The sequence below is a fragment of the Salmo salar genome, chromosome 02 (assembly GCF_965601325.2).
Source record: "Salmo salar chromosome 02, fSalSal1, whole genome shotgun sequence".
NCBI classification, from domain to species: domain Eukaryota; kingdom Metazoa; phylum Chordata; class Actinopteri; order Salmoniformes; family Salmonidae; genus Salmo; species Salmo salar.
The window spans coordinates 4687625-4703392 of record NC_138292.1 but is presented as its reverse complement, the minus strand read 5'-3'; the positions used below and the strand labels follow the sequence as shown (position 1 = coordinate 4703392).

The window sequence follows — 15768 nt, the reverse complement described above, 5'->3', positions numbered from 1 at the left end:
AAATCGGAGGGCCTGTTGTCCGGACCTCTGGCAGTCTCTGGTAGTCTCCACAGGGTTCAATTCTTGGGCCGACTTTCTTCTCTGTATACATCAATGATGTTGCTCTTACTGCTGGTGATTCTCTGATCCACCTCTACGCAGACGACACCATTCTGTATACTTCTGGCCCTTCTTTGGACACTGTGTTAACTAACCTCCAGATGAGCTTCAATGCCATACAACTCTCCTTCCGTGGCCTCCAACTGCTCCCAAATACAAGTAAAACTAAATACATGCTCTTCAATCAATCACTGCCCGCACCTGCTCGCCCGTCCAGCATCACTACTCTGGACGGTTCTTACTTAGAATACATGGACAACTACAAATACCTGGGTGTCAGGTTAGACTGTAAACTCTCCTTCCAGACTTACATTAAGCATCTCCAATCCAAAATTAAATCTAGAATCGGCTTCCTATATCGCAACAAAGCATCCTTCACTCATGCTGCCAAACATACCCTCGTAAAACTGACCATCCTACCGATCCTCGACTTCGGTGATGTCATCTATAAAATAGCCTCCAACACTCTACTCAACAAATTGGATGCAGTCTATCACAGTGCCATCCGTTTTGTCACCAAAGCCCCATACACTACCCACCATTGCGACCTGTATGCTCTCGTTGGCTGGCCCTCGCTTCATACTCGTCGCCAAACCCACTGGCTACAGGTTATCTACAAGTCTCTGCTAGGTAAAGCCCCGCCTTATCTCAGCTCACTGGTCACCATAGCAGCACCCACTCGTAGCACGCGCTCCAGCAGGTATATCTCTCTGGTCACCCCCAAAGCCAATTCCTCCTTTGGTCGTCTCTCCTTCCAGTTCTCTGCTGCCAATGACTGGAACGAACTACAAAAATCTCTGAAGCTGGAGACTCATATCTCCCTCACTATCTTTAAGCACCAGCTGTCAGAGCAGCTCACAGATCACTGCACCTGTACATAGCTCATCTGTAAATAGCCCATCTATCTACCTACCTCCTCCCCATACTGTATTTATTTATCTTGCTCCTTTGCACCCCAGTATCTCTACTTGCACATTCATCTTCTGCACAGCTACCATCCAGTGTTTCATTGCTATATTGTAATTACTTCGCCACCATGGCCTATTTATTGCCTTAACGTACCTCATTTGCACTCACTGTATATAGACTTTTTGTTTTCTTTTGTTCTACTGTATTAAATAAAGGTTACATTTAAAATATATATATTATAAATGGCTTTACTATTCTGATTTAGTGAAGGGCACCCCCTGCTGTAAAGTGAAGGCAGTGCACTACATTTCAAAATGACTAAAGTTAATTTATTATTTTACACCATCACTGGGACATGATAATACAGAATCCCCTCATTCTGTAAATACAGAAGTTTCATGTGCTATCAATAATTCGTTTAGATGTGGGGGGGTCAGACACTCCATGGGGTTAAAGCATTGGATGTGCTGTAAAGCAATACATAGTTTAGATGTGACACAGTCCTGGGGTTAAAGCAATAAATAGTTTAGATGTGACACAGTCCTGGGGTTAAAGCAATAAATAGTTTAGATGTGACACAGTCCTGGGGTTAAAGCAATAAATAGTTTAGATGTGACACAGTCCTGGGGTTAAAGCATTGATGTGCTGTAAAGCATGGGGAAATTCCCTTGGCTTTTGTGCACAGCAATAGTCAACAGACCAACATTCTAGCAAAAATCCTATCATTAAGCCTGAGTGCCAGTCTGTGTTATTATGTATTGCAAACTCATTGTAACCTATCGCCATGTTTGGCTTGACAAGGACAGAAATGGAGTGGGCGAGAACATGATTGTATGCATGTCTAAAAGGCAATGAAAGTAGCAGCAGCAGTTTGTTGAACGATTCTAGTAAATGCACCAGCATTAGTGAATGGCATACTAGCTTTAGCTGCCATAAACTCACCAAGTACTAAACCCATCTAAAATAATAATAATAATAATAATAATAATAATAAAAATAATTCTACAAAATTCTGCATGGCTTATAAAAGTCAGTTTAGTTTACATCGTATGAAAAATTCAACCAGTTTGATTATTTTTTTCGCTAACATTATATGGACACGTTGGTTGCGTCTGACGTGTCCAGCTTCAACTGTCCAATGAACGCGTGCTGTCTTATCTTCTATACTGTCATTGGTCAATAAACTAGGAAACGTACATAAAATAGGTGGAGTTATGACTTAGTGTAACCAATCGTGTCACATATGCAAATATTGTTTGAAACTTTCCCGGGAAATCTGAGTTTCGCGGGAGGGTTCCTTCGCGCGTAAACGGTATCCCTTCATTCATTGTCAGCTTCCTGGAGCCATTTTTGAGCTGGCAGGGCTGAGACTCGCGCTAGTTTCTAATCCATTGCATCTGCCTAAATGTGCTCTCAATATACTTTTAAACATACATATATCGGCAAATAAGATCATAATCTACTCGTTCATATCAATATTTTTGAATTTGTCGCGGTGGATTAGCTGAAAAGGGGCTTTAAACTAAAGGGACAAAGGGTACCCGAGCCCACAAAGATGAGAAGAGGGATCTCATCAGCCCCGGATAAAGTAATAATAGCAGGGGTTGGAGGCTCTTTAGATAAAAATGCGGTATTGACAGCATTGTCCGACCGGTTAACCCCTCATTTTACAACTGCCACTTATATACAAATTATAACTCCACCGCCTTGCATTACACAGACTTCAAATGTCTGTTTGTCCGAACCTCCAGCTGGCAGTATATATTCCACTCCAAACGGAGCAACAAACGGAGCCGGACAACGACCTACATTAGGACGTCCACCGGTAAACTTGCTAATGTCATTTTCTGTTGTATTGCAGTGAAATGAAATGAACGAGAAACTGCTTGGTACGTTGGTAGCCTAGCGAGCTAACGTTAGCTAGTTCTGTCGCTCTCCTTGAGTCACCCAACAGACTCGAGGTTCGCTCAGTAGTTGGGTTTTACACTAGTCTGAGAGCAGTTATTTTTGTTCAAGCCGTAGTTAGCTACACCGTTACTTTTACAGGGGAAACTATATATAAATCTGCCATTTAGTTTGGGTAGCCTGTTGGCTAGCTAATAAAATATGCCTGCCATGTATTATCAATTGGTAAGGAAGGGGTCAGACCCGTATCGTAAAAGGTCAACAGCCAATACCGAAACAATTTGTCATCCGTTAGTCAAGTTGAGAGAATATTGGGGTTTAGTGTAGGGTTCAAGAGCAGCTCTAGCCTTGCAAGGTTCCGTGCATGTTTGACACACAGTCGTGCTTCAGCTTGCTAGGCTAGCTGTACAATAATTACTTGTCAGAAATGAGTGGCTAGGCCCTGTTAGTGTTTTGGACTTGGGGGGGAAGGGAATTGGAAAGCGGGTTGACTGGCTCGCTCGGTAGGTAGCCTGCAAGCTAGCCAGCTAACTACAAACACAGGCCAACAGTCTTAGTCGAGCAACAGAAGAGCAATAGTCTTGTCTTTAGTTTTCCGCGTCATATTGAATATCGTTATAGCTGCTAACTAGCTACATTGTTATAATAGCTCGTAAGTTCGCGTGCTTCCTGTGTTTTTAACCATTAAATTGCGGAAATGCATTCCATATAGACCTGCTGATATAGATTAATTTCTGGCCATGTATGAAAAAGCCACAGCACAATAGCAGACGTGCTACTGTACCCTCTTTGACACTAGTCTACAGACATGACTAGTTCAGGATCCCCATTTGCTCACAGAGGAAGATAAATTAGGTGGGGGGGAGGGAGGGTTGACTGGGGCATTGGTTTGGGGTGTGCAAAGATGGCAGCCATATTTAATATTTATCAACTGTCCCAGCAGCAAGGACTTTATTTGTTCCATCTCTAACTTCATGAAAATGCCTGTCAGAGCCATCTGATATTATGAAGAAGTTCATTTTCTCAAACAGCCCTAGGTTGGTGTTCTATATTTTGTCCACTGTACCTCATGAATGACTGGCCTCATGTTTTCCCTCATATTTTAGTTTTGACCCACTAGACACGCTAATGTCCGCATTGACCCGACTGACTCGATATGCTTTGCTCTACATATGAAACACCCATGGCAAGATGCTCAGCATTCCTGTTTTCATCACTCTTTCTCAGGCCTGTGATGTGTAAATAAAGTAGCACTCATGCCATGTTGGACAAAATGGCCGACATCTCAACTGACACTCTGAGTCATCTTCAGGTCATGGTCTTATGGCGTTGAGGGCCTTTTGGTTGATTTATCTTCCACAATATAGAACTAATCTTTATGAATATGATGTGGTTCTCACCAAGATACCTTTTTAAAGATGAATGCACAAACTGTAAGTTGCTCTTTAGAAGCGCGTCTGCTGAACGACTAATGTATTTGTAAGTCGTGTCTTCAAATGATTGAGGCACAGCTGTTGTACACTGACAAACCCACTTCTGTTCCTCGATGGGACGTGGCGCTAATGGAGCATTCTCAGTGTACAAAACAAGCATATTTTATAAGTGAAGTAAAATGCTTTCTTTTCTATTGCCAATGTTAAAATTATTATACCATTTCAAGGTGTAGAAACTATTCTGCAGAGTAGGTTTGAATTTATAAAGCCTGTCACACAGTAATGCCGGAATGATACTGAAGAACATATTTGATCTGTTTTGTGAGAAGTGATCTGAGGTGTTTACCTTCTGCAGGCCAAGCGGAGGTTGGCGTTGGATGAGTCGGACCACCAGTACCCCATCGAAGGAGCCAGGACCCCCAGGGGAAAGGCTGGAGGAGCCTCCGGGCCAGGGCTCAAGAGCCCCAAAAGTAAGACTGGGCCAGAGCAGATGGGCAAGTGAGGATTCTATGACTGTGTTATAAAGCCCATCATTCCTATAAAGTGGTCCTCCAGGGTATGCTAGGTTGTGCTCGATGGTCCAAATCTGTAATAACTCCTGATTTCACTAATTGGTTCTGTTGAGCAGCTAATCGGTAGTCCGGTGTGCTTGATTTGGGGTGAAATCCTGCAGGATTGTACCTGTCCAGGAGGATGTTTGGGCACCCTGCTAAACATGATCAATGTGGAAGTTGGATAAGGTGTACTGGGCTATGGCCCATGATGTGAACGGGTAAAAGCGGAGATGGAGGAGTGCCCTTCTGAAATGGAACAGTAATCTGCGCTGCTCGGGCACGTTGTCAACAAGGCAGCATAATGCATCGTTCAGAAACATACAACTATTTTCCATAAAATATATGTTGGAATTTTCAAACAAGTTTTCAGTGAGAAGGCAGATTAATCCCTTTTATCTAAAGAAATACTTTTTGTATGTGAAAACACAATCCTACTCATTATTCCACACTCTTTCAAAAAAAGAGAGAGAAAAAAAGCCGACTTTGCCGTCGACCAAAAGGCTGCACCAGACCGGACGCCTGGGAAGCAGCCTGGTTCCAAAACGAATGTAATCAACGCTGACCCGGGGTTTTAATAGAATCCCCTCACTCTGTAAAGATGCTTAGTTGCTCACTGCAGTGATAAGACTAACTTGTAATGTTATGTATTTTTAATAAAACACTCTCTCCCATCCAACTTTGAACATAGTAGTAAACTGGATCTCTCTCTGCCATCCAAGTTTGAACATAATACTAAACTGGATCTCTCTCTCTCTCTCTCTGCCATCCAACTTTGAACATAGTACTAAACTGGATCTCTCTCTCTCTCTGCCATCCAACTTTGAACATAGTACTAAACTGGATCTCTCTCTCTCTCTGCCATCCAACTTTGAACATGGTACTAAACTGGATCTCTCCCATCCGTCTTCCTGTAGCTCCAAAGTCACCGGCAGAGAAGACGCGCTACGACACGTCGTTGGGTCTGCTAACGAAGAAGTTTGTTGAGCTGCTGGGCCAGTCGTCTGACGGCGTCATCGACCTCAATCAGGCTGCAGAGGTTCTCAAGGTGCAGAAGAGACGCCTCTATGACATCACCAACGTTCTGGAGGGGGTGCACCTCATCAAGAAGAAGTCTAAGAACAACATACAGTGGATGTAAGTGTCTCACAAGAACAATTTGATTCAGACAACTTTATCCCCTTAGGGACAATCACTAGACATCACCACTGACTTAATCTAACTGCATGAGGTAATGAAAATAGTTTTCAGGCTTGTGTCCTGTTAAACCCTCCCCACTCTCTCTCTCTCTCTCCCCCCCAGGGGCTGTAACCTGTCAGAGGATGGGGGTATGTTGACCAGCAGCCAGAGTCTGAGCAGTGAGCTGTCTGACCTGGGTCAGGAGGAGAGGAGACTGGACGAGCTGATCCAGAGCTGTACCCTGGATGTCCAACAGATGACAGAGGCCTCGCACAGCCACAAATATCCTTATTATACACACACTGTTAACCACACTGTTCTAACAGGAAAGCAAGAAGAACCAGCCTCTCTTCGTAGGATACTATGAAGCCGTTATAACTGGTCACTGCTCAAAGCTGGTCAATATGTGACTTTTTCCCCCCAAACACAGCGTTTTAGTTTTCTTTAACCCTCCTGGTCCACGTTTGCGTATGTGACATACCAAGACATCCGTCAGCTGCGCAACCTGAAGGACCAGACGGTCATCGTGGTGAAAGCTCCCTCTGAGACCAAGTTGGAGGTGCCAGACCCTCAGGAGGTAATCAGACTGTTAATCAATAGGACCGGAGACTGTCCTCTTCGTTAGTCTAGTGTACTTTCTACAACATGTTTGTGTACAAGGTACATGCAGTTATGGTTCTTCTCTTTCAATGTCAACTAACACCTAAAACTAACCATGTTGGATGACCGCTTACACTACAATCTCCCAATCAGTGTCTGACGAGGTACCGGTCAACAATATCCCAGGTACCAGTGCAGACCAGTCCATGTACTTGAGTTTGAGAATCACTAGTCTACCAATTGAATCAATACCTAATCAATGCACCATGCTCATGTCTGTCCACTGCAGTGTTTATACAAGGGATAGGAAAGTTATGGTTTCCCCCCCTTGGAGAACAGCTTCCATTTTAAAACAAACTTTTTTTAAGGACATCTCGTTGGAACTAAACTCAGCAAAAAGAAACGTCCTCTCACTGTCAACTGCGTTTATTTTCAGAAACTTAACATGTGTAAATGTTTCTATGAACAAAACAAGATTCAACAACTGAGACATAAATTGAACAAGTTCCACAGACATGTGACTAACAGAAATTGAATAATGTGTCCCTGAACAAAGGGGGGGTTGAAATCAAATGTAACAGTCAGTATCTGTTGTGGCCACCAGCTGCATTAAGTACTTCAGTGCATCTCCTCCTCATGGACTGCACCAGATTTGCCAGTTCTTGCTGTGAGATGTTACCCCACTCTTCCACCAAGGCACCTACAAGTTCCCGGACATTTCTGGGGGGAATGGACCTAGCCCTCACCCTCCCATCCAACAGGTCCCAGACGTGCTCAATGGGATTGAGATCCGGGCTCTTCGCTAGCCATGGCAGAAACCTGACATTCCTGCCTGTCTTGCTGGAAATCACGTACAGAACGAGCAGTATGGCTGGTGGCATTGTCATGCTGGAGGGTCATGTCAGGATGAGCCTGCAGGAAGGGTACCATATGAGGGAGGAGGATGTCTTCCCTGTAATGCACAGAGTTGAGATTGCCTGCAATGACAACAAGCTCAGTCCAATGATGCAGTGACACACTGCCCCAGACCATGACGGACCCTCCACCTCCAAATCGACCCCTCTCCAGAGTACAGGCCTCGGTGTAACGCTCATTCCTTCAACAATAAACGTGAATCCAACATCATCCCTGGTGAGACAAAACCGCGACTCGTCAGTGAAGAGCACTTTTTGCCAGTCCTGTCTGGTCCAGCGACCGTGGGTTTGTGCCCATAGGCGACGTTGTTGCCGGTGATGTCTGGTGAGGACAAACTCTGGACCCATACAAATCAGCCGGGCTAGACAATCTGTACCCTCTTTCTAAAATGATCTGCCGTAAAAAATTGTTGCAACCCCTATTACTAGCCTGTTCAACCTCTCTTTCGTATCGTCTGAGATTCCCAAAGATTGGAAAGCTGCTGCGGTCATCCCCCTCTTCAAAGGGGGTGACACTCTAGACCCAAGCTGCTACAGACCTATATCTATCCTACCCTGTCTTTCTAAGGTCTTCGAAAGCCAAGCTAACAGATTACCGACCATTTCGAATCCCACGTACCTTCTCTGCTATGCAATCTGGTTTCAGAGCTGGTCATGGGTGCACCTCAGCCACGCTCAAGGTCCTAAACGATATCATAACCGCCATTGATAAGAGACATTACTGTGCAGCAGTCTTCATCGACCTGGCCAAGGCTTTCGACTCTGTCAGTCACCACATTCTTATCGGCAGACTCGACAGCCTTGGTTTCTCAAATGATTGCCTCGCCTGGTTTACCAACTACTTCTCTGATAGAGTTCAGTGTGTCAAATCAGAGGGACTGTTGTCCGAACCTCTGGCAGTCTCTATGGGGGTGCCACAGGGTTCAATTCTTCTCTGTATACATCAATGATGTCGCTCTTGCTGCTGGTGATTCTCTGATCCACCTCTACGCAGACGACACCATTCTGTATACTTCTGGCCCTTCTTTGGACACTGTGTTAACTAACCTCCAGACGAGCTTCAATGCCATACAACTCTCCTTCCGTGACCTCCAACTGCTCTTAAACGCAGGTAAAACTAAATGCATGCTATTCAATCGATCACTGCCCGCACCTGCTCGCCCGTCCAGCATCACTACTCTGGACGGCTCTGACTTAGAATATGTGGACAACTACAAATACCTAGGTGTCTGGTTAGACTGTAAACTCTCCTTCCAGACTCACATTAAGCATCTCCAATCCAAAGTTAAATCTAGAATCGGCTTCCTATATCGCAACAAAGCATCCTTCACTCATGCTGCCAAACATACCCTCGTAAAACTGACCATGCTACCGATCCTCGACTTTGGTGACGTCATCTGTAAAATAGCCTCCAACACTCTACTCAATAAACTGGATGCAGTCTATCACAGTGCCATCCGTTTTGTCACCAAAGCCCCATATACTACCCACCACTGCGACCTCTACGCTCTCGTTGGCTGGCTCTCGCTTCATACTCGTTGCCAAACCTACTGGCTCCAGGTCATCTACAAGTCTCTGCTAGGTAAAGCCCCGCCTTATCTCAGCTCACTGGTCACCATAGCAGCACCCACTCGTAGCACGCGCTCCAGCAGGTATATCTCTCTGGTCACCCCCAAAGCCAATTCCTCCTTTGGTCGTCTTTCCTTCCAGTTCTCTGCTGCCAATGACTGGAACGAACTGCAAAAATCTCTGACGCTGGAGACCCATATCTCCCTCACTAGCTTTAAGCACCAGCTGTCAGAGCAGCTCACAGATCACTGCACCTGTACATAGCCCATCTGTAAATAGCCCATCTATCTACCTACCTCCTCCCCATACTGTATTTATTTATCTTGCTCCTTTGCACCCCAGTATCCCTACCTGCACATTCATCTTCTGCACATCTACCATTCCAGTGTTTAATTGCTATATTGTAATTACTTCGCCACCATGGCCTATTTATTCCCTTATCTTACCTCATTTGCACTCACTGTATATAGACTTTTTGTTTTCTTTTGTTCTAATGTATTATTGACTGTATGTTTTGTTTATTCCATGTGTAACTCTGTTGTATGTGTCAAATTGCTTTGCTTTATCTTGGTCAGGTTGCAGTTGCAAATGAGAACTTGTTCTCAACTAGCCTACCTGGTTAAATAAAGGTGAAATTAAAAAAAAATGACTTGCCTTACAACAGGCCTACAAGCCCTCAGTCCAGCCTCTCTCAGCCTATTGCGAACAGTCTGAGCACTGATGGAGGGATTGTGCGTTCCTGGTGTAACTCGGGCAGTTGTTGTTGCCATCCTGTACCTGTCTCGCAGGTGTGATGTTCGGATGTACTGATCCTGTGCAGGTGTTGTTACACGTGGTCTGCCACTGCGAGGACGATCAGCTGTTCATCCTGTCTCCCTGTAGCGCTGTCTTAGGCATCTCACAGTACGGACATTGCAATTTATTGCCCTGGCCACATCTGCAGTCCTCATGCCTCCTTGCAACATGCCTAAGGCACGTTCACACAGATGAGCAGGGACCCTGGGCATCTTTCTTTTGGTGTTTTTCAGAGTCAGTAGAAAGGCCTCTTTAGTGTCCTAAGTTTTCATAACTGTGACCTTAACTGCCTACTGTCTGTAAGCTGTTAGTGTCTGAACGACCGTTCCACATGTGTTTGAGTGTCCAGTGTTCCATAAGTTAAGGGAACATTCTATGCATGTTAGGTTCGCAGGTTTTTGCTATTTAGCATTGGAGTTAGGAGCATTAGTTTGGGGAACATTCCCTTAATATCAAACATAACTTACCCTGAACCGTAGTTACATGTTCTCCAGACTTTTCAATATTAATGTTCTAGACGTGTTTCATGGGAACGTTGCTAGAACGTTCTTGTGTCCAGTTCTCTGTGGGGTAGGAGAATATTCCATCAACGTCCCACCAAACATACACAGAACATGGTTGCCATGAATGTTCCTTGGAAACAGCACTTGCACGTCGCTGCAACATTCCTATGAAAACATTAGGTAATGACCTAATACACTCTTCAAGGGAATGTTCTCTAAAGTTGCGAGAACGTTTGTTAGCTGGGCAGTTTGGGTCCGTGTCACTGAGGTTGAGACATAACTGTTCTATACCTAATCAGTGGATCTTGTTTGTTTACCAGGGCCTGTCTGTCCTCCTCACCAGCACCAAGGGGCCTATTGAGGTGTTCCTCTGTCCGGAGGAGAACAACGCCAGTAGTCCTGTGAAGAACGGCAGCCCGGATGTCCAAGGAAACTCCTCACCTTTCCTCAAAGTGTCAGCAGGTACCTTTCCCGTCAGAATGTGCACACTCTTTAGAATGATTATTTTAGGCCTGATCAAATTTCCTTGCATCCATCAATCAACATTTTGTGTTTTATTTGTAGTCTCTCACATCCTGTCTCCTTTCCCACACAGAGAGTGCAACAGGCGGCAGCAGTAAGGACTATGTCGCTCCAGCTCCCCCTGCAGTGATGGTGACCAACCTGTCCCCCATCACCTCTCCTTTCACCAGCCTGCTGCTGCAAACAGAGGACCAGATCCCCTCCTCCCTGTCTGGGCTCCTGGAGGGCCACGGGGCCGGGCCCTTCGTCAACCTGTCCCCCCCTCTCCTCAACGAGGACTACATGCTGAGCTTAGACGACAATGAGGGAATCAGTGATCTGTTCGACACCTACGACTTTGACAAGCTGCCCCTGGAAGAACTCATGTGTCCCTCTATGTAAGAGGGAGGGGTGGAAGAACTCATGTGTCCCTCTATGTAAGAGGGAGGGGTGGAAGAACTCATGTGTCCCTCTATGTAAGAGGGAGGGGTGGAAGAACTCATGTGTCCCTCTATGTAAGAGGGAGGGGTGGAAGAACTCATGTGTCCCTCTATGTAAGAGGGAGGGGTGGAAGAACTCATGTGTCCCTCTATGTAAGAGGGAGGGGTGGAAGAACTCATGTGTCCCTCTATGTAAGAGGGAGGGGTGGAAGACGGATGTCTTGTCCCCCCCCTCCTTATTACTGAATAGAGGAAGACGGGACACTTGTCTCTTCTGTGTGTTCACATGTACCAGGAGAGACGGGGAAACGTCTGGTGTGTTCATATGTAACTGTCATGGAGGAGCAGAGAGGGATCAGCCGGTAGAGAGAGACTGCACCATACGGAGAGCTCCTTGGCAGCCCTATCCCTCTGTTTAAAGAGGATTAGGTACACGGGGCATGCTGGATAAAAGATCTTTCTTTCTCTCTCTGTGCCTGCCTGTTTGTCGTGGCAGTACACTGGGCCAGGTGGGTGAAAGATCCCCCCCACCTGGCGTCTTTCTCTCCCTGTACCTGCCTGTTTGTTGTGGCACTGTAGACTGCCTTAAAACTGGGTCGTGTTCAGTAGGAACAAAAATGGATAAAGTCATTGAAAGTGAAACAGAGAGTTTTCATTTTCAGTTGCAAAAGGTTTTGCTACGCTGTGGCCTAATGAAAACGACCCTGACCAACTCTCCTCTCACTTGTCAGACCTTCCTGATTACTGAGAGCTGCCTTTATCCAGCCTGGCGCTAGTCGGACCCCTCCATAACGGGCTGTGTGTTTTAGACGGTTGCTCATGTGTTCCTGTGGATGTTTCTCTGCCTTGTCAGGTGGCCAGCTTCACCCTACGCTGATCAAGGAATCTATGTTTGTGCCGATGAGTTCTATGCTTTTGTCATCGTACATAGAATATGGCAGTGACGGTGTGATGATGGTTTTGCGCCAACAACAAAAAAAATCATTGAGTTTGTCTTTGAAACTTTTAGGAAATACTTTAGAGCAACACTTATTGGGGAGGTACTGTATCATAAAGTACAAGTTGACCGCTTAGTATTGATTGGGACTTGATATTATCTCCTACTTAACTGACATTCATCTTAACCGTCTAATGACTGACAAGTCATATTTAGCTTTTTTGCTTCGGGCAAATATTGTGTTTACTAACGTCGCCAAATTCAACTCAACAAGTCATGGTTTAATTGGAAACCCAAGTTGTCCTGTCCCAGTCTGTATCGATTTCAATGGATATTTCCAAGAACAACAAAGTTAAAAAGCAACGTTTTGTTATTGCTCTGAAGGAATACCTCAAATGATCTTAGAGAGTCTGGCTCTGTGCGGATTAGACTTGGGCGCTATATCGTATACTGGGGGGTTTAGGAGTATCCATATGATTTTATTAGTTTTCTTTTTGGGGGGGGGGGGGGGGGTTGTGTGCTGTATAACTAAAGGTTAAGTATAACTATAAGGGAATCTAAGATGTGTGAATTGATCTCGGCTCAGTGCTCTAGCTATGCATTTGGTTTGCTAACTTGCTAGCTAAGTAGCTAGATGTTCAGAACAAGCTTCTTGTTTACAGATATTCAACCCCTTCCTGGATTAAAATCCCTGTTGCCTAAATTGTTTTGTGCCTCAAAACATTCAGTAATACCATATACCCCTTACAGATTTACCCTTTAGTCAGCTTGGGTGCACATTCAGTAATACCGTATACCCCTTACAGATTTACCCTTTAGTCAGCTTGGGTGCACATTCAGTAATACCGTATACCCCTTACAGATTTACCCTTTAGTCAGCTTGGGTGCACATTCAGTAATACCGTATACCCCTTACAGATTTACCCTTTAGTCAGCTTGGGTGCACATTCAGTAATACCGTATACCCCTTACAGATTTACCCTTTAGTCAGCTTGGGTGCACATTCAGTAATACCGTATACCCCTTACAGATTTACCCTTTAGTCAGCTTGGGTGCACATTCAGTAATACCGTATACCCCTTACAGATTTACCCTTTAGTCAGCTTGGGTGCACATTCAGTAATACCGTATACCCCTTACAGATTTACCCTTTAGTCAGCGAGCAATGCTATTGTAGATGCACTTTACGCTTGCTTACGGTGCTCATCTGAATATTTGAACAGCCATCCCCCCCCCCCCCCATTATATAATCACGTGCTCATGAATGGAAAGATGATCTTTTTCCAAAAACAAGCGGGTGTGGGACTTCTCCCTCTGTCTTAAAGGGAAGTGTGTTTTTGACTGACATCAGCATTTCTTTTTGTGTGGAGAATAAAAGGAATGAACTTTTCACCAAGCAGAACAAGTGGACTACTTGGTTGATTTGAATGCTGAAAGAACTCTAAATGATTTCACTTGTATGTTCATTCTGCTAGTGGGGGGGGGGGGGATGGGGATGGGGGGTGGCCTAGATTTCGTTGTATCATTTCTGTTCACGTCACAGTGAAGAAGAGACAGGATGGTCCTAAATTAGCCCTAGATCATAATTGAATGCTTGTTGCCTTGCTGACTGGATGTTGGTATAAGCTGGGGGTTGGTGCCCTGAAGTCTAGAAACCATTTTATTTTTTATATATAGATGAAGGTACAATTTTGATCACTCACTAGGTACTGTAGACTACCTCTGGCTCTGTTTTATTACTATAATGATGCTTGTTTATTTTGGTGGGTTTTATGTTAGTCAGCTAGGTGCCATGTTAGCAGATGATCTGATTTCTAGAACTGTAGTCACGGTGACAGACTGTTTGGCTTACCTGCTGTATCTGAGTTCAGAGATCTAGGACGGTTTCGTGGTAACTTGATGGTCAGGCAGGCACGTGGATGTGTTATGTTGATAGAATAATGCATATATGAATCGATATTCTGATATAAGGGCTTGGTTTCCATTAGTGTGTGTGTGTGTTTTAGCCAGGTAATGTGTGTGTTGTGTGTAAATGGTTTTGCGTAGTGAGTGTGTTCCTTCTTGGTGATGGTAATGAAATGGAACTCTTCACATTTGAGTTCATGTAACCAGGGTTGGATTCACTTACAATGGTGTTTCTCATTGAGAAGCATTGAGGAGATTTGGAATTTCAATTTATTTCTTCAATTTACTGAACTAAATATTACAGTAATATTGTTGCCATCATTGAATTATCCCATTTCTCCATGTCATTTGGGATTACAATTTTTGCCACTGTTAGCGACTCTAATATGCTTTTGTGGTTATAAAAGGAATGGAAAATGTAGAAAGAATCTCCCCCAAGTGCACAGAACATTTTGTTAATATTTTCCTCTCGTTCTTTAATTTCATATTTATATCAATGTGAATATGTATTTATAAACTCAACTTGAATTTTTTTCTTATACTAATTAGATTTTCATTCTATATAAGAATTTATAGAAAAAGGAATTCCCTACAATTTTATAGCCTGGTTGAACCAGATTGAAAGCTGCGTTGCATTCACCAACCAGAATCCAGTCGGGTTTAACCAGCCTAACCATTCTATCTCTTGTTGACCAGAATCCAGTCGGGTTTAACCAGCCTGACCATTCTATCTCTTGTTGACCAGAATCTGGTCACAAATTCCTCTCCGATGTTCAACAATTTGAAGTGATTAGGAAAGCCCGTCTTTCCATGCTTATTATAACACATAGGATGCGTCCCAAATGGCACCGTATTTCCTATGTAGTGCCAGAGCCCTAGTACACTATATAAGGAATAGGATGCCGTTTGAGACGTAACCGTAGATTACACACTGCTTATTCAAAAAAAAAAATCATTTTTTTTTTTTATATGAATGCATGGAAGAGTATGTTATGTGAATATTTTGAAAATACAGATTTAATTTTCAGTTTTATTGTAACATGGCTTTTTAAAACATGTATGTTCGATATGAAAGCTTTGATATAAATTGTGTATATATAAATATATAATGCAACTGAACAACCAACCTGTTGGGTTGGTGCCATTTGAGGAAATGTTTTATATTCTGGAAGTTTGACATTCACCTAAACTTGAATAAAAGCAATATAAATATGGCAGTTGTAACTTCACTGGAAATGTATTTAATTATTGGTTCTAGGACTATATTTCTAGGTGGGTAGACATGTTGTTTTCTCAGCTAATATCCTGCAATTTCGTTATTGTAAATAAGAATTTGTTCTTAACTGACTTGCTTGTAAACCCCCCCCCCCCCCCAAAAAAAACAGTTTTAGCTGGATTAGAGCATCATTTGGGTGGGCAACATTACATTTTGGGTGGGAAGATCCCTACCCTGCACGCCCCCCCCCATTAAGTGCAGAAAGAGTACTAAAAATAAACCGCGATTAGGGTCATTTCAGGTAACCGACAA

The 15768-nt window shown here is 43.9% G+C and overlaps 1 protein-coding gene across 1 annotated transcript; it reads left to right on the top strand.

The window, feature by feature from the left end:
* Nucleotides 1-2316: 2316 nt before the first annotated feature.
* On the top strand, nucleotides 2317-15454 carry LOC106573207 (transcription factor E2F3). The gene is made up of 7 exons (XM_014148042.3): nucleotides 2317-2833; nucleotides 4702-4816; nucleotides 5815-6034; nucleotides 6200-6358; nucleotides 6539-6653; nucleotides 10778-10919; nucleotides 11053-15454. The coding sequence occupies exons 1-7, from the start codon at nucleotides 2564-2566 to the stop codon at nucleotides 11358-11360; spliced, it is 1329 nt and encodes a 442-aa protein (XP_014003517.1). The 5' UTR covers nucleotides 2317-2563; the 3' UTR covers nucleotides 11361-15454.
* The last annotated feature ends 314 nt before the right edge of the window (nucleotides 15455-15768 follow it).